At 39.0% G+C, this 21,173-nt stretch overlaps 1 protein-coding gene across 4 annotated transcripts in view; it reads left to right on the top strand.

The window, feature by feature from the left end:
• The window catches only part of TRAPPC12 (trafficking protein particle complex subunit 12), a 60,626-nt gene that overhangs the window by 17,783 nt on the left and 21,670 nt on the right, over nucleotides 1-21,173 (top strand). For all 4 annotated transcript variants that reach the window (XM_057431695.1, XM_057431696.1, XM_057431693.1 and 1 more), the window contains 2 exons: nucleotides 14,099-14,211; nucleotides 21,088-21,160. In XM_057431695.1, the coding sequence (XP_057287678.1) occupies nucleotides 14,099-14,211; nucleotides 21,088-21,160 (186 nt within the window). The remainder of the gene's footprint in view (nucleotides 1-14,098; nucleotides 14,212-21,087; nucleotides 21,161-21,173) is intronic.

Genomic DNA, 21,173 nt, shown 5'->3' with positions numbered 1-21,173 from the left:
GATCATTTTCTTAGTGCATGGACCAATCCCTATAATGCTGCCGAGTCCATTCAGTCTATGATGTCAGGTTCCATCTCTTGTAAGAATCTTTCAGGGCAGGAAAGGCTGTGTACAGTATTGGATCGTTGCCTGCTGATGCTGGTCATTCCTTTACTGAGGAACTCATCCGGTTCTGTCAAAGTTCATTCTCTGTTGGGATGATGGTTGGAGGGAAGTCAGGGCTAGTCGCTGGTGACCTGGAGACATCTAGTTGATGGGCTATAAAAGTATTACACAGCAGGCAACAGCATACAGTTAAGTTCATTAGCTGTTTTCCCCTAAAATCAAATCCTCTTGAGGTATACATCAGACTTCCCCATCTTCCTGCATTACCCACCAAGTATATCCAGGTCCCTGAGCAAAAGCAATCCCACGAGTAGGTTTGCCTTTACCTGAAGCAGGAATAACCCAGACTGTCTTCCCCAGCAAATTCTTCATATGCACCACGGGAACTTTGTCCCCCTCTACAATATGTAAAAGTTCTGACTGGGCTGGGCCAGCCCTGTTGGCAGATCCTCTGGTGTTGACCAACCAGGTGGCCTTTGGTAAGTGTGTATCCCAATGCTTGAAAGTTCCCCCACCCATTGCTCTCAGTGTAGTTTTTAACAGCCCATTGTACCGTTCGATTTTCCCAGAGGCTGGTGCGTGGTAGGGGATGTGATATACCCACTCAATGCCATGCTCTTTGGCCCAAATATCTATAAGGTTATTCCGGAAATGAGTCCCATTGTCTGACTCAATTCTCTCTGGGGTGCCGTGTCGCCACAAAATCTGTTTCTCAAGGCCCAGGATAGTGTTCTGGGCAGTGGGATGGGGCACAGCGTATGTTTCCAGCCACCCGGTGGTTGCTTCCACCATGGTAAGCACGTGGCGCTTGCCTTGGCGGGTTGGTGGCAGTGTGATATAGTCAATCTGCCAGGCCTCCCCATATTTATATCGTCCTCCATACCAAAGAGGCTTTAGCCACTTGGCTTGTTTAATTGCAGCACATGTTTCACACTCATGAATAACCTGGGCAATAGTGTCCATTGTTAAGTCCACCCCTCGATCACGGGCCCATCTATATGTTGCATCTCTGCCCTGATGGCCTGAAGTGTCATGGGCCCACCGGGCCAAAAATAATTCACCTTTATGTTGCCAATCTAAGTCCATCTGAGCCACTTCAATCTTAGCTGCTTTATCCACTTGTTGGTTGTTCTGGTGTTCCTCAGTGGCCCAACTTGGGTACATGGGCATCTACATGACGTACCTTCACCACCAGGTTCTGCACCCTGGCAGCAATATCTTTCCACAGTGCAGCAGCCCAGATGGGTTTACCTCTGCGTTGCCAGTTGCTCTGCTTCCATTGCTTCAACCACCCCCACAGGGCATTTGCCACCATCCATGAGTCAGTATAGAAGTAAAGTACTGGCCACTTTTCTCGTTCAGCAATGTCCAGGGCCAGCTGGATGGCTTTCACCTCGGCAAATTGACTCGATTCACCCTCTCCTTCAGCAGTTTCTGCAACTTGTCGTCCAGGACTCCATACAGCTGCCTTCCATCTCCGATGCTTTCCCACAATACGGCAAGACCCATCAGTAAACAAGGCATGCTGCTTTTCACTTTCTGACAGTTTATTATATGGTGAGGCCTCTTCAGCACGCACCACCTCCTCCTCTGGCGACATTCCGAAATCTTTGCCCTCAGATCCGCCGACATTCTTTTCCTTTTGAAGGTGCTGGATAGTGTTGAACAAGGCCCTGTAAGCATAGGCCAAGCCCCAGCACGTTGCCATGATTTGTCCATCTCTGGTATGGCCAGAATGACCACACACCTCATTTAAGTGTTTTACTAATTCTTCTGGATTTTGCAGTTGTTCGGTGGTGAAATTCCAAAGTACTGGAGGGGCCCACTGACCTAGATACTTGCCCATACAATCCCACACACCCTGCCACTCATGACTGTCCAGCCTCAGGGAAAATCTCTTGGTCCTCCTACATCATCGTTTGACCCCAGACAAGACCCAAACCTGACTCTGCTTAACTCTTGAAATCAGTCGTGGACAAAACACACTCTGTATGCGTGCTAGCATGGTGATTCCCATCACGATCAGCAAACAAGTCTCAACAGCATTAAAAGGCCATTCAAAAACTTCAGAACTCTCAAATTTAAATGGTCTGGGGGGAGGACTGGGAGGGTAAAAGGATGTCTCCTTCACAGGTTGAGCACCTGGGGAGAAAACAGATGTGTAATTGCTAAGCACTTCTATTATATACCTCCCAAAGTATAAAGGTGGTGACCACACTGGGAACATAAGCCAGATCAGTTTCATGATCAGTGATACTATTGTATTACAAGTCATTACCATAAAGTACAATGGGAGAAAAACCTTAGCCCAAGCCCCACACTTGAAAAACACTAATACAGCAAATACCGGATGGAAGTAAGCTACGGTATACCGAAACTGTGAGATCAAGAGGAACAACCTTGAGAGCCAATAAATCAGCATTGTGACAAGTGACTATTAATCTGGTCAGATCTGTCGTTATCTCAACCCCTCGTGCCCCACATTGGGCGCCAAAAAGAACTGTCGTGGTTTAAACCCTAGCCAGACAGCTTGTTCACTCACTCCCAGTGAGTGGTGCCAGGCTGAGAGCAGTCGAGGGCCCCCTCCGGGGCTCTCCCCTTCCCCGCTCCCAGAGGAAAGGGGAGGAGGATCAAAAGAGTGCAACTCCCACGGGTTGAGACAAGAACAGTCCAGCAACCAATGTACAACACAAATCACCACTGCTACTACCAATGACAACAATGATAAGGGAAAATAACAAGGGAAGAGAATACAATACCGCCGGCCAAGAAACGAGTCCTACGCGGAAGCCCGTGTCGTTCCGGGTAACTCCAGTTACCCCCCACCCTGGGCATGATGTGCTGTGGTATGGAATACCTCCTTGGCTAGCCTGGGTCAGGCGCCCCATCTCTGCTTCCTCACAGCTTCCCCTCCTCCCTGGCAGAGTGTGAGCCTCACAAAGTCCTTGGTCAGGGTAAACATCACTTAGCAACAACAGAAAACATCGGTACCACCAACATTGTTCCCAGGCTGGAAGTCAAAACACAGCACTGCACCAGCTACCACGAAGGAGAAACATGACTGTTACTGCTGAACCCAGGACATGAGGAAGGAAAGTTGGTGTCAAGAATGATCAGAATCTCTTGCAGAAGACTGTTTCATCTGGTAAGTGACGCAGATCCATTGTAGCCAGCAAGGCTAATATGGACTGCCTGGAACAAATCCTTCTGACCTTACTTAAGATCTTCCAGGCAAAGACAGGCAAAAATGTCCTCTTTTATCTTGAATACATTCAATCCACTGAGGAGAAACTGTGTTATTTTTAAGAGAGAGAGAGTTTTGGTCACTAGTTTGGGCAGCTCTTTGGATTGGGTTATCTTTTGGCAGCTGTGCACATGATGCCCTGCTGCTCAGTAGAAGTAGTTTTCCCCAGGCCATATGCATATTTCCACATCTTTTTCAGTATTAAAAAAGTTATTGTGCTTAAGGAAGAAATCCTCACAGCTCATGTCAGTATTTGAGGTATTTCAGTCCTCATGGCGCAGAGCATGTTCTGGGCAGTCTAGCTAGCTGTTGCAGGAGCCTGTCCTGTGCCTGAGCTTTTGATCCAAACTCTCTTTGCAGCAACCACTCAACCAGTGCAGCTGTTTCATACAAATTATGAAGGTATCTATGGTAAAAAGGTGAGCATAAGGAAAATACTGTATTTCATTGTTATGTTCCTCAGTTCATTTTTAACTGTTGAACATACCAACTGGAATCATAATCTGATCATTTCTAAGGAAAATACAGTCAAGGTTGCACGGAGCTGACCTGCTGGTTGTAGCTATCTCATATCAATACAATGTGATGAAGATGAAGGAAGAGCTATCAAACCTTCCTTATGTACTTTTGAGGAGAGAGAGATGTTGTTTGCAGGGATTTAGGAAAGAACAAGCAATTCTCTTCTGGCTAGCATTAAATTACACAGTGCTGGATTGTGGATGAAGGAATTTTGTATACGTGCATCCTTAACCAGCTAATTTAAATAATAAAAGAGATAGAAATCATTCATGTATTTTGATTGTATTAGAACGAACACACAATCCACTGCTGTTTGGTAATTTTACATACCATTTTGTGGTGTAACAAGCATAAAAGGAACAGCTTTGTTTCAGCACTTTAATTTTGATTCATGGTATATAAATGGAGTAAGCACTTAAAAATCAATTTAATAAATGAGAGTATAGATATAATGTACACATTAATTGTAAAACACCTAATATTTTGTATGATTTCTTTGTATTCAAAATATAACAAGAAATGTAATGAATTAGAAAGTTTTCTGTGTTTTCTATGCTTGAAGTAAGGAAAGCATGTATACCTGAGCAGCAGTGAGGATAGTCTCTCATCCATTAATCTCTGACAAATATATCTCAAAGAATTTAAAGTAAATTCCAAGTAAATGTATGAGGAGTAGAAGATGATTGTCCCATTAATTTATCTTAACATGGCCAACACAGTAATCTTAATTTTCTTCTGAAGCCCTCCCAAGGCTTAAGGGTTGTGTGAGGGTCCCCCTAGTGTTGTCATCTTCATGGCTCTATCTAATCTTTCTGAAATCTTCCTTTCCTAATTTCTATGGTCTCTTCAGTCATCTCCATTGCCTGTAGGTGTGCACCATCTGGGGGGTGGAATCTGCTGGGATCCTTCTATCAGCCAGTGAAATTAGCTAAGTTCTTCTTTGATCATTCCTGTTTGATATGGGGCAGAGAGCACACAATTCTCATTTTCTAGTGAAATCTTTAAATTGTTCAGTTGCACACTTATTTTTTCTAAATTCATCTGCAAGCAAAGTCTGATTTTTATATACAATTTTTTTGTCTTCTGGTAGGTCTGTACTTAGGTCAGGAAGTTGCTTCCTGCATATCTCTGTTGTACTGTGAGGTACATAAGTCTGAATTTTTGTCATCATTCTGATGACTAATGGCTTTCAGGATTTTATTTCTTCTTTTTTTTTTAAGATTCTGTCTTTATCTTTACAATTCTCTTCATTCTGTTTGTTTCTGTGTTCTTCATGATACTTAGTAAACTCTCTTAGGTGATAGATTGGCTAACCTGAGGTATCCTTCCCATTGGTAATGCTGATGTGTTTCTGAAAGAGTGAGAGCCAGTGATTAAAACAGAACATTAAAATGTTATTTCATTCTTTTATGAGATAATTTGGTCTTGTTTCTGGTTAATAGACCAATAAGTTATAGAAAAGTTCATGCTACCAAAATCAGTGTTCTAAAGCTACAATAATTGAGACTAATTTATTTTGAATTACGAAGGGAAAAAAAAAAAAAACAACCAAAAAACAACAACAAAAAAACTATACATAAGTGAAAATAGGACTTTTATTCCCCTTACCAGACGTTTATTGGCTTGGGTTTTTTTTTCTTTTTCCTTTCCCCTTTTCATTCTCCTTGTGATAATACAGCATCATCTGTACTTTTCTACCATGAAATCAGTCTTTTGTTGTCTGGTGGCAAGCGCCTAAATAAGGAACATATTGTTAAATATTTATTTGTATGTGCTGTAGAAGCTGATTTCATACTGTACACCTTCCCATGAAGTAGCACAAGTGTTGGGTTTTTTAAAGTGTGGCTCTAGTGTAACCACAGGGATACTTTAATGTGTTGCGATAGGCTGACACTTTCAGATGGATAGTGACAGTTAAAAATATATATATACATAATATATAAAACCCACATGTTTCTCTCAGAGTAGTGCAAGTCTAGACATCACATTATTGTTTTAGCATATTTCACCAGGTCTGTATTAATATCCACTGTAGTCAGAAGTTTTAGCAGAAATACGTTAAGAAATTGGTACAAAAAATACATGGATGTGTGAGATACTATTTTTTATGTGTCCTTATTTACTTAAGCAGTGCTCTTAATTTGTTTCATCTATTCAGCTTTGAAATTCAGATCCCCCTAAAGGAATCCTGTCCTGCCTGGTCTGGAACTGTTATTGAAACTCATGTTGTAAACCGATTTTCAGTGCTGACGTCTAAGGTGAAATGTAATAAATTACTATTATAACATTGAATAAGCTCATAAAATAGCAAAAGGATGTAATAGGAGACTTGTCATATGTGTGCTGACACAGAGATACTGTGCTTACTGTGAAAGCACTCATGCAGAATTTTTCTTAAATACCCACAGAAGGCACATCTGGACTGCATGTATTGCAGAGGACTGGGCACAGCTCCAGGGTCTACCTACTCGCTGAAGCTTGGTCCTGCTTATAAATATCAGCCTATGCCTATGACAGGCATGGATTGGGGAGATTAATCTCCTGTGTGCTTTCATAGTAAACACTTTCATAGTGGTTCTTCTACAGTGATGTTTGGCCAGTCCTTTCTTCTCTTCTCTGCTATTTGTCTATGCTAGTAGGAGTTAGCTTTGCTGAACCTTCCTTTCCTTTTTTCTCAGCATGGTTTTGGATGATGCTGTAAATGAAATGCCCTTTGGTATTTTTCATCCTCATCAACTTTTGGTTCGTGGGAGAACTGTGGCAGGATGGGAAGTGGTGTGTGGGGAAAAAATTAAAATAGTTGTGTGTGGGGAGGCAAAAGGGCATAATCAAGGTAAAAACAGAGATAAGAAATGCATATAGACTAAAGAAATTATATAGAGAGCTCCTATCTGTTAATAAATTTTGCAGGAAAACAGAAGAAAAAAAAAAAAGACTTACAATTGTTATATTCTAATCATTGTTTGAGGGTAGTGAGATACTGGAACAGGTTGCCCAGAGAAATTATGGATGTCCCATCTCTGAAAGTGTTCAAGGCCAGATTGGATGAGGCTTTGAGCAACCTTGTCTAGTGGGAGGTGTCCCTGCCCATGGTAGGGGTTGAAAATAGATGATCTTCAGGGTCTTTTCCAACCCAAATCATTCTGTGGTTCTATAATATGTGGTACTAGCTTTCTCATAAGTTACCACAAATATTGCTGTGCCTGAACTTACACCCCCACGTCACACTGCTTCAGTCTTGACAGCTGGTCGAAATAGTTCTCCATTCAAGCTTACGTGGACAGTAAAAAAGATATTAAAGCCTTTAGAGGAACTGATTTGCCAATTATTATTTACAGTACTATATACCTCTGTTGTCTCTTTAAATTTGCTATCTGTTCTATTTCTTTAGAGCTACCTTCTACCTATGAAATCAGCTAATACCACTTGAACACCACTCAAGTGTTGTGTTTCCAGTTGGCTACTTAGGGTTGTCAGACTTGCAAATACAATTTTTTATGAACTCATATTTTAGTCTAAGAAATATATGTATTATTTTAAGAGGATAGAGTGCTGTGAAAGTAATTGTGCCTTCTTTCTCAAGGCTTTGTAGTCTCACTGTAGACAGTACCAGCTTTATGTAGTATTTCTTAAAAGTGAACAAGTAGCTCACTTCTATATTCTGCTGTACTACTGGTAAGATTTGTGGTGATGTTTTTGTGGTATGGCAGTTGTTGCAGGGTTTTTCTGCATTTCTGTTATGTTTTCCTTGCTTCAGTGCAAGTAACTCCAGGTTAAAATTTTGAAACCTTTCAAAACCAAATCTTGAGTCACAATATCTGTGTTCTTAGGTCACATGCAGTTAAATTGTGAAGTACACAGAAATATGCAATTTCAGATAAAATTTTCAAACCCTTTTCTTTCAATGATTACAAACATTCCGGCTCCTACCTCTTCTTCAGTCTCTCTGCAATGAAAGTAATAAAAGGTTGGAAACTGGTCTGTTTAAGCTGGACTTTATTTTAATTGTACTTTTAATTAACAGTGAGATTCAGAGTCAAAGCTACTACTGAATTATCAGTTTTAAAAATCTCCTTATAAATTATATGAGTGCACTGTTGCAGAAGTATCTAAAAATGTGTATGTGCGTATAAATGGAAGGGTATACATCCCTGTGTGTATATGCATGAATAAAGTGGAATGTCTTCCTGACACTGTATTTTCTGTGTTTTTCTTTTACCCAGTGAAGGAAGGGTTTGTTTCTCTGTTTTGCTGGTTTTTACTGTTATAAGACCCCACTTTATGTTTTCAGTAAATAATAATTTGCTGCTGTTTTTTGGTATTTTAGGGTTTGTTGAATAAGCTGCAGAAGGCAGATCAGAAAGCATTTCTGGTTACTGATTTTGCAAAAAGAAAATACAAAGATGAAATGGCAGGCCATTTGAATTGTCTTTCTTCTGCTCTAAAAGGGCTGCAGATGAGGGCTGCAGTTTGAATTTGATTGACATGAGGTGATGTTTATGTTATGACAGTTATGAAAATGTGCAGCTGTTCATAAAGATATAGAAACTGAAATCTGGTCTTAGAAAATTCTACCTGATCTTACTATCTATTCCATCTGTTCCCATGCTTTTGGAGTATCCATTTTCCTTTCAGCACACCTTTTTCACTTTTTAGTTTTGCGTTTTGTACGCTGATAATATATAAATGAATGAGATTAATTCATGCCAAACTGACAATCAAAAAGTCATATTCTTTGGAAAAAGTTCCCCACTGTGTTTAGAAATGATAGCTAAGAAAAGAATTGTCTTAAATCATTTCTCCATTATGAATTTTTTATAAATAACAGTATTATGAAACCCCTAAAGAGGAGCAACAGAGGTCAACTGTAAAATAGCAAGCTAGAATAAGACTTACTTAACATAAAATTTCAATACAGACCAGTAATTGTAGGGTACTGCCTGTTGTTGAAATCATCTAAGTTTAGTTGACGTGGTTTTCCCATGTCAGAGGGCATTGCATCTTTAGAAATCTTAAGTATGAAGTAGAGAGCAAAATCCATTCACCTGTGTTCTTAAGTAAACATTTTAATTGCAGGATATGCTGCTTGTTTAAAGCATTTCCTCGACATGTTGCCTTCCTGTCCTGGGTTCAGCAGTAGCAGTCATGTTTTTTCCTTTGTGTTAACTGGTGCAGTGCTGTGTTTTGACTTCTAGTTTGAGAACAGCGTTGGTGAAGCCGATGTTGTCCTGTGTTTTACTTAAGTAAACATTTGTTTTAATTGCTGGACTGGATATGCTCTCTCGCTTGTTTAAAGCAGACGGACACGGACCTTTTGTTGTCCTTGGCACCACTCACTGGGACATGTTGCCTTCCTAAATTCAATACTGAGTGAAATATAATGGAGGACATAGGTTTGATTCCAAACAGTTTTGCCAAAGAGAGCAATGCAAAAATCCAGTGTTTAGATAAAATTCCTTTATCCCTAGTGGTATATCACAGGAAATTATATAGGAACCTGTTACAAAGAAATACGTGTTACACTGTGTGTCTTAAACATGTGGCATGATAATAAGCAAGTAGGTGAAACCTTCCAGACAATACAATGTCAATCTAAGCAGCAGCACTTAGATCTCTGTTACAGCTTAGTGTGCATGTAGTCAATCTTACTTTCTTGGGTTTGGGGAGTTTTTTTGTTGTCTTCCTCTTCCACCCCTCAAGTATAACTGTTTACTGAGGCAAGTATAGGGGCTTTATTCCTGTTGTTAATCTGGTTTTTAATGAAATTGGGTACTGTGAATTCTACAGCCTGCCTTTCAGACCTTCATAACACTATTATTATTGATTTACTGGAGTCATCAGCAAATGTTATTTACCTCTTCCCAGTTGTTTTCTTCTTAACCTAGACAATGTAAGGAGTACTTATCAGAAGGCTAAACTTCTGTCTTGCAAGAGAGTATGGAAGCTGTGCTTTTGTAAATTTGTGTGCAAATTCTTTTTCTGTTAATATTTTTTAGCAACAGGGATGGGCTCCTCTGCACTGTTGTTCTTCCAGCTGAAAAAGTCTGTGATGTGCCTCTGATACAACATGATACTGTGATGTCATAGAATAGCAAATGTGTGTCCTGTTATTTAGAGCAAAATTCTTTGTGAGCTCAGAGTTAACTGTTCCAAGCACTTTCTATAATTCTCTAATTTTTATCTTTTTACCTTTTTATCTATGAACTGATAGCTTTGAAGATTCACAAGAGTCATATTATGGTTTGCCTTTCCCTTTTTCATCTCCCATTCACCCCATGAAGCTCTCTGCAGGGCCACATTTCAAACCTGATATGCTCACAGTGTTCTCTTCCATCATGGTATGTGCACAGGTCACCTTGCTGGGTCCTCTGAGAACAAGGTTTCATAACCATCCACTGTGTGGAAAGATTTTTGGTAACTTGCTTTTGCTTCTGTCAGGCCCTTTCTTGACAAATTCTATTTCAGACAAATTCAGAGATCATTGTTCCATTTTCTTAGACTGAGAAAACCATAGATTTGGATTTTGTCTACTGGAGGCAGTACAGTAATAGAGAACTCAGGGAGTGGGTGTTGCCAGTTGCTACACAGCTGTTAACCAGGGGTTAATATTTTGGTGAACAGGTATCTTTACATGTGTTTTCTATTACTGCCATGTATTTCTTCCTGAGAAGTGTTACCTAAATTGTATTAGCACTTCAAGTAGCACCAGAAAATCTGTTTATTAATGTAGAAACTGAATTAGATATATTATCCATACCTCATAATGCTTAACTAAAAAAGAAGTTTACTTATGGGAAAATGTACTTAACCAAAAATCACAAAGTTTCTTTCCTTTTTTAAAACCAGTATTTAAGGAATATGTTTGGATGAAGTACTTGGATAAGTGCTGCAGTTTTCTTATAAGCAATTTGCTCATCTGATTTGTCTTGTTACAAAATACTGTTTACATGGAGTGGTAAGACAGCCTTACCAGTGGTAAAAGCTCATTTCTTTTCCATTTTCCTCAGTTAGCATGCTTATGTGAGACCATGTGTACCATTTCGTGCTTTCTTAACAAAAAACTTTTGCTATTCAGAAGGATTACAAGGAAACTGAGGAAGAAGGCAGAAATAGTTCATGTTTCTGAGGTTTTAAGTAAAGTTAGCAGCCTGTTTAATAAGCAGTAAGTAACAGAAATTTAATGGATGGATATACTGGATTCTTACAGTAAAATTTCTTGCAGGATACTAGTTACGTCATGAATTTCAAAAGGAAAGAGAAGGAACAGATGCTAGAGTTTTAGATCATCCTGTGTGAAATAGTAATATAAATTCTGGTTTGAAAAGCCACTACGCTGGCTACCCTTACACTGTGGGCCAGCTTTCTTCTGTTTTTGTGTGAGACATCTGGCATCACACTTGATGTACTTAGGATCACACTGGAATGCGTTTTGGTCACATGGTATGAAGAAAATACTAAGTGGTTGAGAAATAATGCATTAATAAAGTAACTTTTGAAGTAACACAGTTCTGAATGCCTTACATCTAAGGTCTTAGTTGTGATAGCAAATAAATCAGATTCTCACAGAGTCTAAGTTAGCCTGTATTCGTAATTCTGACATCCTCTGGTACCACTTCTGACAGTGTAGTTTGGTAATGGATTATTCTTTCCCCTCAAGTGGATCATAATAGTGTGGCTTCATTCAGCAATATGTAAGATCAGTAATTTACAAAATATGGAATCTCCAAAAGCGTTTTACAAATCAATTTAATTAAAATTGATAATGTAAGATGTTTCATCTGTGCTCCATTAAATACCCATCTATCTGTACACTGAGCTGTTCTCTTACCAATTCAGATTTTCTGTATATTTCTTGAGTTGACCTTGAAAGCTGCATTTTACAAGAGAATGTAACAATACAAACTTGTTCAGAGTTGAAAATATTAGAACACAGTCTTTAGCAAAAATGCTGTTAAATCTTTAGATTACTTTTGTTCTATATTTCAGATTTTCCAAAGCTTTGCTTATGGACAAAAGTTTCCTTTTTTTACCTTTGCCTTAGAAATACTGTTGAGTGCAGCAGTAGGTGCGTGGTTCATGGGATAGCAGTAAATTAAGGCTATGATCTCCAAAAGAACTGTACCAAACCAGCTGATTTTAGGCACTGCTTAATTTTTTTTGCAAGATAAACAATGAAAGGTGGAGTTAGAACATGGTCACCAGAGGGGTTGTAGAGATGGAACCAGCTGCAGGTCATATTTGCTTCTGTAGGTTTGCAGTACAGGTTCTTAAGTTCGCAGTGTGCCTACAAAGCAATTTTTCTGTTGTGGTGTGATACAGAATTACTCTTGTGTTCTTTACATTCCTTTTCATTGTTGTTCACCCCTCGCACTCTGACTGTGCATCTTCACTTGAGTCATACTAGGTACATAAGTAGCATGTGTCAAGATACATACATAAAACATTTCACATCTCTTATTACTGGTTGAGTAACTTTTCATGCTTCTCTTACTAAATTTTCAAAGGCAGTTTTGTTTTCTTAATCCCTGTTCCACTTATGATGATGCATGAAACTCCTCTGTACATCTGTTACAGAAACACAGCAGTCATATAAGCCATGGGGAACAGTTTGCAGTGGCAAAAGAGAACTTATGTAGATATAAGTGACTTACTCTGTAGGTCTTAATTACTGAATTCTGTGATTAAAATTTTGTGAACCTTTAAAAAATGTCTAGAAGCAATGACTCACTGTATATAGCATTTACATCTTTGATATGCAAGCCTGTTAAAAACAGGTGCAGAAATCTTTCTAAAAAGCTTTTGAGTCCTATTTTTGAGAAAAGATGGGGCAAGAGGCCAGGTTGAATGGGGCTTTGAGCAGCCTGGTCTAGTGGAAAGTGTGCTTGCCAGTGGCAGGGGGATTGAAACTAGATGATCTTTCAGGTCCCTTCCAGCCATTCTGATTCTAAGAGGTGGCTTGAGAGGGAAATCTGCTTAGAATATGTCTGAAGTAAGCAAATAGATTGAAATACTGCGTCTGCAGCAAGGCCTGTTTCCACGTTATGCTACCTCTGATTCATTCTTGATAGTAGCATTTAGTTTATGTTCAGTAGTATTGTCTGTGTATCAGGATACGCAGTTGTCTGAAAGCAGGGTGTTGCACACACTAGAATTCTCTAAAGCTCCTGAAAACTACCCTTGAAATCAGTCAGGATGCTCATAAGCCTAGAGGATTTGGTCTTTGGTAAATACTGTGCTAAAGATGAAGTAAACTAACATGAAAAGGAAGGAATTTCTTTTTCTCCCCAAATACTGTTTAAAATTCTTTCCCTGTTCTTTGATGTTTTCAATAAACGAGAAGATACAAAAAATACATCATCTTTATGAAGAGTAAGCCTCACAGTATAATCTACTAACTCTTCGTGGAAGAGCTAACATTGATGGAGTAAAACTCAGACTAAAAGTCATAGTTAGAGCAATGGAAAGTTCTCTGCGCAGCATTATGGACTCAGACCTTTACACAAAGCTATGATACTTGTAGAAAAAAGAAACAAAATATTTTTTAATGTATTTTAAGTTCCCAGAGGACTTGATATATTGTTATATCTAATATGCCTATTGTCATATTTTTCTCCTTCATTGTACTGCTTTTATGTTTTATTTCCTTTGACTCATGTTAGTTTCTGTTTTGTTTTGTTTTTTTCTTCTGTAGTATAGTGGCCCTTCATATCAGCTTTACATGGAAAAGGTTTACATAGATGTGGCTTTTCATGCCCCAGTTCTGTAACTTCTGGAAGCACTCTTTTAAGACCAGTAATGTAATCTTTCTTCTGCATTGATTGTAAAATATGCAGAATTATAAAAGTTAGGTCTAATGTTGTAGCTGCAACCTGAGTAAACTTCCGTTGTTTTAATCCTTTGATTTAATTAGTTTATAAAAATCTTTAATGAAACATTGTACTTCTGTGTGCAGCTTGGTTTTGAAAATTTGAATTAGGTGCCCCTTTTTCTTCTTGATTGTCGTTACATGTGTGTTTACCTATTGAAAATGTTTTACAATATGTGGCGTTATACCTGAGAAAAAGTTTGCTTTTTTAATTTTCCATATCTTTCATTAGGAGAATAAAAAGATATGAAGATTAAATGAACTTTGTGTTATACACACTAGTGCAAAATTCCTTGTATAATGTAGACAAATCATAAACTGATCATTATAGCAATCACATTTAATAAAATTAATTATGTTTTTAGGTTCCATGGTTCCTTTCTCCATGCGAATTTTACATGCCGAGCTTCCTCAGTACCTAGGTAATCCACAGGAATCACTTGACAGACTGCATAGTATGAAGATAATCTGCACCAAGGTACCAGCTTCTCTATGCACTAACATTTCTTAATGTTTAAGAAATATGTTTTATTGTCCTGATGAAGAACATTAAGTTTCAACAATGAAATTTTTATGCCATCTTGATACAAATAAGGAGCTCACTAAGAGGAGTAATTGTCTCTTCAATTTTAGGATACAGTCTCTTTTCTGTGGTAGCTCTGACTAAAATAAGTAGAACGGTGGACAAAACAGTTCCCTTGCTTTTGTGCTCTTGCCAGACAAAGCATGGAGGACACTAAGCAGATGGTGTAAGGGCAAGTAGGAGAGCTTTATTGCTTCACTGAGCTATGTCCAGCTAGCTCAAAACACAGTTGTTAATGATCTTGATCCTTCAGAAATAGTTTGAATATCTGGTTTTGGAAACAACAGTCATTTGGAAATATAAATACAACCTGCTGAGGTTTGTTCTGCAAGTTGGTTTGTTTTGTTTTGTCAAGTGCTATAATACGAAATTTTGGTGTGAATTACAACATGGGGTTTGTTAGTGCTGAAATTGGAGTGATGGCGTTATGAGCACTGACCTTATCCACTAAACCCACTACCCTTTTTGTTAAGCATTCACACTTAAATGTTTTTTTCTGAAATCTGTTCTGAATTGTCAAACGCAACAGTGGCTTTGAATGTTACAATGAGGTAAACTCCAGAGGAAATGCAGTGTTATTGTTTTATCTGTAACACTTAAAAGTTCAAAACCAGAAAGACAAATACATGATTTATTTTCAGTCTTCCCTGCAATTGTCATGTATTTGCTCCTGAAATTAACTTGGATAACAGAAGTAAAGGGATTTGATAATTGACAATCTTATAGTTGTAATGGTCTTAAGTGTATAAAATCAACTTGCTTCTAGCACAGTAGTTACTAGGATAACCAAATGTTTATAGTAAAAAAAGAAAACATTTCTTTGTATTATGAGGGGAAAAGATTAAAGGTTTAGGTAATAAGAGATGAGTGTGGCATTTTTTATGGAGTTGGAAAGAAGTGATTTGGAAGCAGTCAAGATGTGCTTAATTTGGACAAGAAGTGCTACTTCTTAGCATTTTACGAATGTTGTTACCTGTTTGTGACCGTCTAATGATACTACTGGCAGATTCTTCTCTCCAGCCTTTGCCTTCATAAACAGTTGTCCTCAATTTGAAGTATTTTTTTTCTTCTAGGAAATGCCATACTCTGTTGCAGGGTTTCACAGGACTTCTGTTGACATTTGCCTGCCCTGGTCTGCAGCAGATCAACCATTTCATATCTTGGTTTTATGCAGTCTGTAACAAGTGCTACATTGTCTCCCTTCAGTCATGCACGGGCCACTACATTCCATAAACTTAAATGGAACTTAGATAAAGGAATGAAAAAAGAGGAAATTAACTGCCCCATTCCCCTTTGCAAGACTTTTAAGTCATCTGTAACCTTGAAGTGGCTTTGTCTGCACTCTTTCCCTTAAGTGCAGAACCTTAGAACATACCCAGTGTACTAAGGGAGTTTTTAAACTATAATACAAGATTTTTTTTATTTTTTTTAACATGAACTGGGCTGATTTTGTTGAAATAAAGAAAACAGGATGTGCTGAAGAAGATGAAACAGACAAAAGGAGATTTACAAATTAATATATACATATTCCCCTTCCTGATGAGTTGTCAAGCAGATCTGTTTACTGATATTCTCACTCCATCAACTGCTAGTGGCCTAGGTCACAAGTTCTGTGTGATCCTGGTGTCCTTGTGGAAAGCTTCTTTGAGGCTGGCTGAACGTTTTTCATTAGCTCTTCCAAGGAGTGTCCTGTTCGCTTGCTGTCAGTTCGTGGGATGCCATCTCTTTCTCTCTGCCTTCCTGTGTCTGAGTTTCCAAAGTTTCTTTCAGGTTAGTGTGTTCATTTTTGGACAGAAAGAGGACCAGCTCCCTTTGCTTCTAACAGCTTCCACTACAGCCAGGATCCAGTAGCTAGGGCAAGCTATTGTCTGTGCTGATGGATGCTCATTTTTAAAGTACAGTACATAGAAAACTACAGTTGAACAAATAAAACATACCATCCTTCTCAAGGGAATATTTCTGATCAGTTATTCTAGGCACCTCACTGCAGATTACTTTGTCTGTTTGCATTCAATTAAATAACCACTCTTTTAAAGCAATTCAAAGACAGCTGTAGAAACTAGAATGTGAAGAAGGACAGACTGTAAAGATAAATATGTTTTAAAAGAGAGTTGTAAATTGATGATAACCATTTGGGGTTATGGTTGGCTGACAGAAAACGTTGTATAGCTATGTTTTGATTTTTGCACAGAATGCTATTTGTCTAATAATCTTGATTTCACCTGGAATGTTCAAGAATAAAGTTTAGAATACTTATGAAAACCTATGGCATAACTAAGAAAATAACATAAAGGATCTACACTCATTAGTCTTAATATTTGTATATGACACTTGGGAACCATTGGGGTTATAACAGAATTAATTGGGGCGCTTTCAACCAAAAGCCTCTGGTGTTTTACATCCTTATTTTAGAAAGTGGAAAAATAATCTTTGGTCGTCTGTATTTACAGAAGGGCATAGGAATAGTCATTATGTAAATGAGATGATCTTGGAGTCGTAGAAGCTGGAAGAGCAAAAAGACCTATTAGCTTACCTAGTCTGTCTCTCTGCAACACAAGGTTGTTTTCTAGTTTTTAATGAGCCACCCTGTGGAGCTGAGGCCGCGTCCCCTGGGAGGCTATACAAGATTAATGCTAATGCATTCTTATCATACAAAAATTTGTCTTTCTGTTTCATTTCTCTTCCTTAATGTTGTTGTGGGGTTTTCTTTCCCTGTCTGACAATTCCTTTTAACCTGGTAAATTTCTCTCTTGCTTTTTGTTGTATGCATTCTACAGACGCTTGTCAGCATTGGATTAGCCACTCAAAGACCTAACCATATTTACTTTGTCCCTATTTTGGTAATTCATTCTCTTCCGCCCCCATCTACTTACATATTTCTGGTACCTGAAGCAGGTTTGGTGTTTGAGTGCAAAAACATAATTTTCCTTTTCCCTGTATATTTCCACTGTTCTCCTTCATGAGTAGTTATGTTCTTCCCTGGCCCTTGCATAGATGCTCTTCATATCTCTTGGACTTCTGATTTATATACAGATTGATGAAATTTTGAGTGTCTTAGCTACTGATTTAGAATCATAGAATCGTTAGCGTTGGAAAGGACCTTAAGATCATCTAGTTCCAACCCCCCTGCCGTGGGCAGGGATACCTTAACGCTAAATCATATCACCCAAGTCCTCGTCCAACCTGGTCTTGAACACTGCCAGGGATGGAGCATTCACAACCTCCCTGGGCAACCTATTCCAGTGCTTCAACACCCTAACAGGAAAGAATTTCCTTCTTATATCCAATCTAGACTTCCCCTGTTTAAGTTTTAACCCATTACCCCTTGTCCTGTCACTACAGTCCCTAATGAAGAGTCCCTCCCCAGCATCCCTGTAGGCCCCCTTCAGATACTGGAAGGCTGCTAGGAGGTCTCCACACAGCTTTCTCTTCTCCAGGCTGAACAGCCCCAACTTCCTCAGCCTGTCTTCATATGGGAGGTGCTCCAGTCCCCTGATCATCCTCGTGGCCCTTCTCTGGACTTGTTCCAACAGGTCCATGTCCTTTTTATGTTGAGGACACCAGAACTGCACACAATACTCCAGGTGAGGTCTCACAAGAGCAGAGTAGAGGGGCAGAATCACCTCCTTGAACCTGCTGGTCATGCTCCTTTTGATGCATCCCAGGATACGGTTGGCTTTCTGGGCTGCAAGCGCACACTGAAGCCGGCTCATGTTCATTTTCTCATCAACCAACACCCCCAAGTCCTTCTCCACAGGGCTGCTCTCAATCTCTTCTCTGCCCAACCTGTAGCTGTGCCTGGGATTGCTCCGACCCAGGTGCAGGACCTTGCACTTGGCATGGTTAAACTTCATAAGGTTGGCATCAGCCCACCTCACAAGTGTGTCAAGGTCCCTCTGGATGGCATTCCTTCCCTCCAGCGTATCAACTGAACCACACAGCTTGGTGTCATTGGCAAACTTGCTGAGGGCGCGCTCAATCCCACTGTCCATGTCAGTGACAAAGATGTTAAACAAGACCAGTCCCAGCACCGATCCCTGAGGGACGCCACTCATTACTGGCCTCCAGATTTGTTTGGGTTTTAATTTTTACTCAGCTTCCAGTTCTGGCTCAGTAACTAAGGTCACTTAAGTATTCTATTTCTTATACATTACTTCAGTCTACGGGGTATTTGTCCTGATGTCTTGTTTGATGAGTTTGTAGAAATGATGATCCTGCACCAGTCTGATTACCCAAAAGCCACAACTGCAGAAGCACCAGAATGGGTTATTTTGAGTAAGAAGATAATGCTGGTGAAAAGCTGTGGAAGAAAAGTAAAGCATTGAAGAGAGATATGTAAGGATAGGAAACTAGGAGAGAAAATGGTGGTGTGCATAGGTTAGTAATTAAAGTATACAGGTGATTGATAGGGAACGAAACAGAGGACTCAAAGTAATACTAGCTGGTGAAACTAATGAGTGTGTACTTCCAATACTCAAAACAAGAGAAAACCTAGGCTACACGTAAAACTGATATTTAAAGTAGATGACAGAAGTGTTCAGTCATTTCTCTTTGTAACTGAACAAGGATGTTTAGAGCTATCCCATGTGATACTGCTAGAATAAAGAGTTTGCCTTCTGTAGAAAAGTAGGATGAGGGGGTTTGCTAAAATTAGTTATTTCGTGTCAACTATCCCACATAGCTTACACTGAGGAGCTACCTGAATCATTAATGTTATTATTAAGCAATACTTGGAAAACTGGTGAAATGCCCAAATGCTGAAAATCTGCAGATGATGTTCCTGTACTTAGGAAGGGCAAGAGGAGATGAACCTAGGGAATAGAACAATTAGCCTCAAATCAACACCAAGTTCTGTTTTAATTGCGTTGATCTTGAGGTGATGGCTAGATATAGCCAAGTAATGTCACAGAATGGTTAATGTAATACTCTAATTGTATGCTAATATCTAATTCTTTCTTTTTTGATGTTAGTGAGCACGTTTTAAGATAAACACATTGTCTTTTTAAATAGTGCAGTATGTCTTTTGATGAAGATACCTCGTCGTGTTTAGACCATTTAAAGAGTAAGAATTTCAACCCTTACTGAGAATGGAAAGTGATCATTAGATGTTTTCCCATGGAAGAGAAATGATTTTCCAGGGGAAGATCATTTGGTTTAGACTGGACAGAAAACAGACAATAAGGTGGTTTTGGTTTGTGGGAAAGCAGAATTATTTTTGTTTTTTGTCTGACAAGGTGACTCATTATACACTAAGCATTTAACACTGAAACGTAGTGCTTTTGGTTCCTAAGTGATTTAAAAGTGGCTACACTGCTTTTGAAAGTGGGACTGAGATTCAGTCTTGCAGGTGTGTGCCACTGTGGTCTTATAAATTGCCACCTATCAACTAAGCTGCAGTAACTACTGGTGTACGCTTATAGCCTCTCAAAATCTGAGGTAAGGCAATGTAGCCTAGCCCTCTGTGAACAAGGTTCACACTAAATCATATTGCCTTGTATTTGTCATGGGCTAACAATTCTTACTGGGAAAATTACACTGGCTCAGCTGGCATGTGGTAACTGCTGTCATTTCATCATGTGTCTCTCCTTGTTCTTAAGTTCCTTGTAGCTAAATTTATGGCATCTAACTTCATGCTTTCACTCTCATCTGTGACAAGAGCTTGGTATCTTGTAGAGCAATTCCTTCCTCCTTAAGATGACTAAAATAGGTGACATGAACTGGCTTCCTGGAGGTACCAATTGCTCTTCATTGGCTGTAAAAGGCACCAACATGGCTGGCTGAGCCCAGATTAATTCTACGTGTTTTTGCTTTGGGGGATTTCCTGTGTTGTTTTTAAATGTTTGCTTACAAAGCTCTGAGCACAATTTGAATGCTTGACTGATGTAAGAAAAAACTTCTTATACTGACAAGAAGCTGAGAGCTCTGTATTTGGAAGTGCACTCAGTCCCTGGAAAAAGCAGCCTTGTATTTCCCTCATCAGCTAACCACAGATGAAAGAGCAAGTGGCCTTAATGGGTTTTTTCAAGGATATCTCAAGCATTGTTCTACAACCAAAGTTATAAATCTGTAACAGGAAAAGTGGGGTGGTTTGTGGGAATCCGAAAACAAATTTGGAGATATTGTAATGGGATTAAAAAAAAAAAAGGAAAGTCAACTTGCATTTCAAATGGAATCTTACCTACAAATTTTAAAGTGCTTAAGACACAAGCTTCATTAAGTATACATTTTTGTTCTCCCAATAAAACAACAAATGTTTCATTCACTCAACAATTTACTTGATTTAAAATCTATACTAGATAAAAAGAAGCAATAAAACCCAAGCTTTGAGAAGGAAATTGCAGTAAGAACTAAGAGGCGTTATTCATTAAGGACAGAAGGACTAAACTAGAGCCTCTGCTTAGGGTGGGGGAATCAAGAGGCAGTGGCTTTCTAAGAAAAATCAGATTGACTTTCTTTGTGGACATTAACATTCATTCTCTGGTGAAGCACATTTCATGTTTTGCTTAACAAAATATGTGTGTCCCTAGAGTGTGCTGACATTCAATGTTCTGTTAGTATCATAAACCTGAGCTCTAACATCCTTCTCCCGTACAATGGCTTTCTTACTTTGTGCAATTGATCTAGCTACGGTAATAGTAACTTGGAACTATACCTAGGTGAAGCATTCCTGCCTGAATTGGTTTGCATATAGACTGTCAATTGTGGATAATTTGCATTAAATGTATAGTGCTGTTTAAACTCATGTCGGTTACGTCAAAAAATTTACTACAGATACTAGAAAATTTGGAACAAGGCTTAGCTGAAGATGGAAGCATGATTAACATTACACAGGACAACAGACAAGGTAGGTATTCTTG

The sequence above is a fragment of the Pezoporus wallicus genome, unplaced genomic scaffold (assembly GCF_028554395.1).
Source record: "Pezoporus wallicus isolate ANWC-B61680 ecotype Strahan unplaced genomic scaffold, APGP_CSIRO_Pwel_v1 contig_161, whole genome shotgun sequence".
NCBI classification, from domain to species: domain Eukaryota; kingdom Metazoa; phylum Chordata; class Aves; order Psittaciformes; family Psittacidae; genus Pezoporus; species Pezoporus wallicus.
The sequence above is the reverse complement of the archived record's forward strand: the minus strand, read 5'-3'. Positions and strand labels throughout refer to the sequence as shown.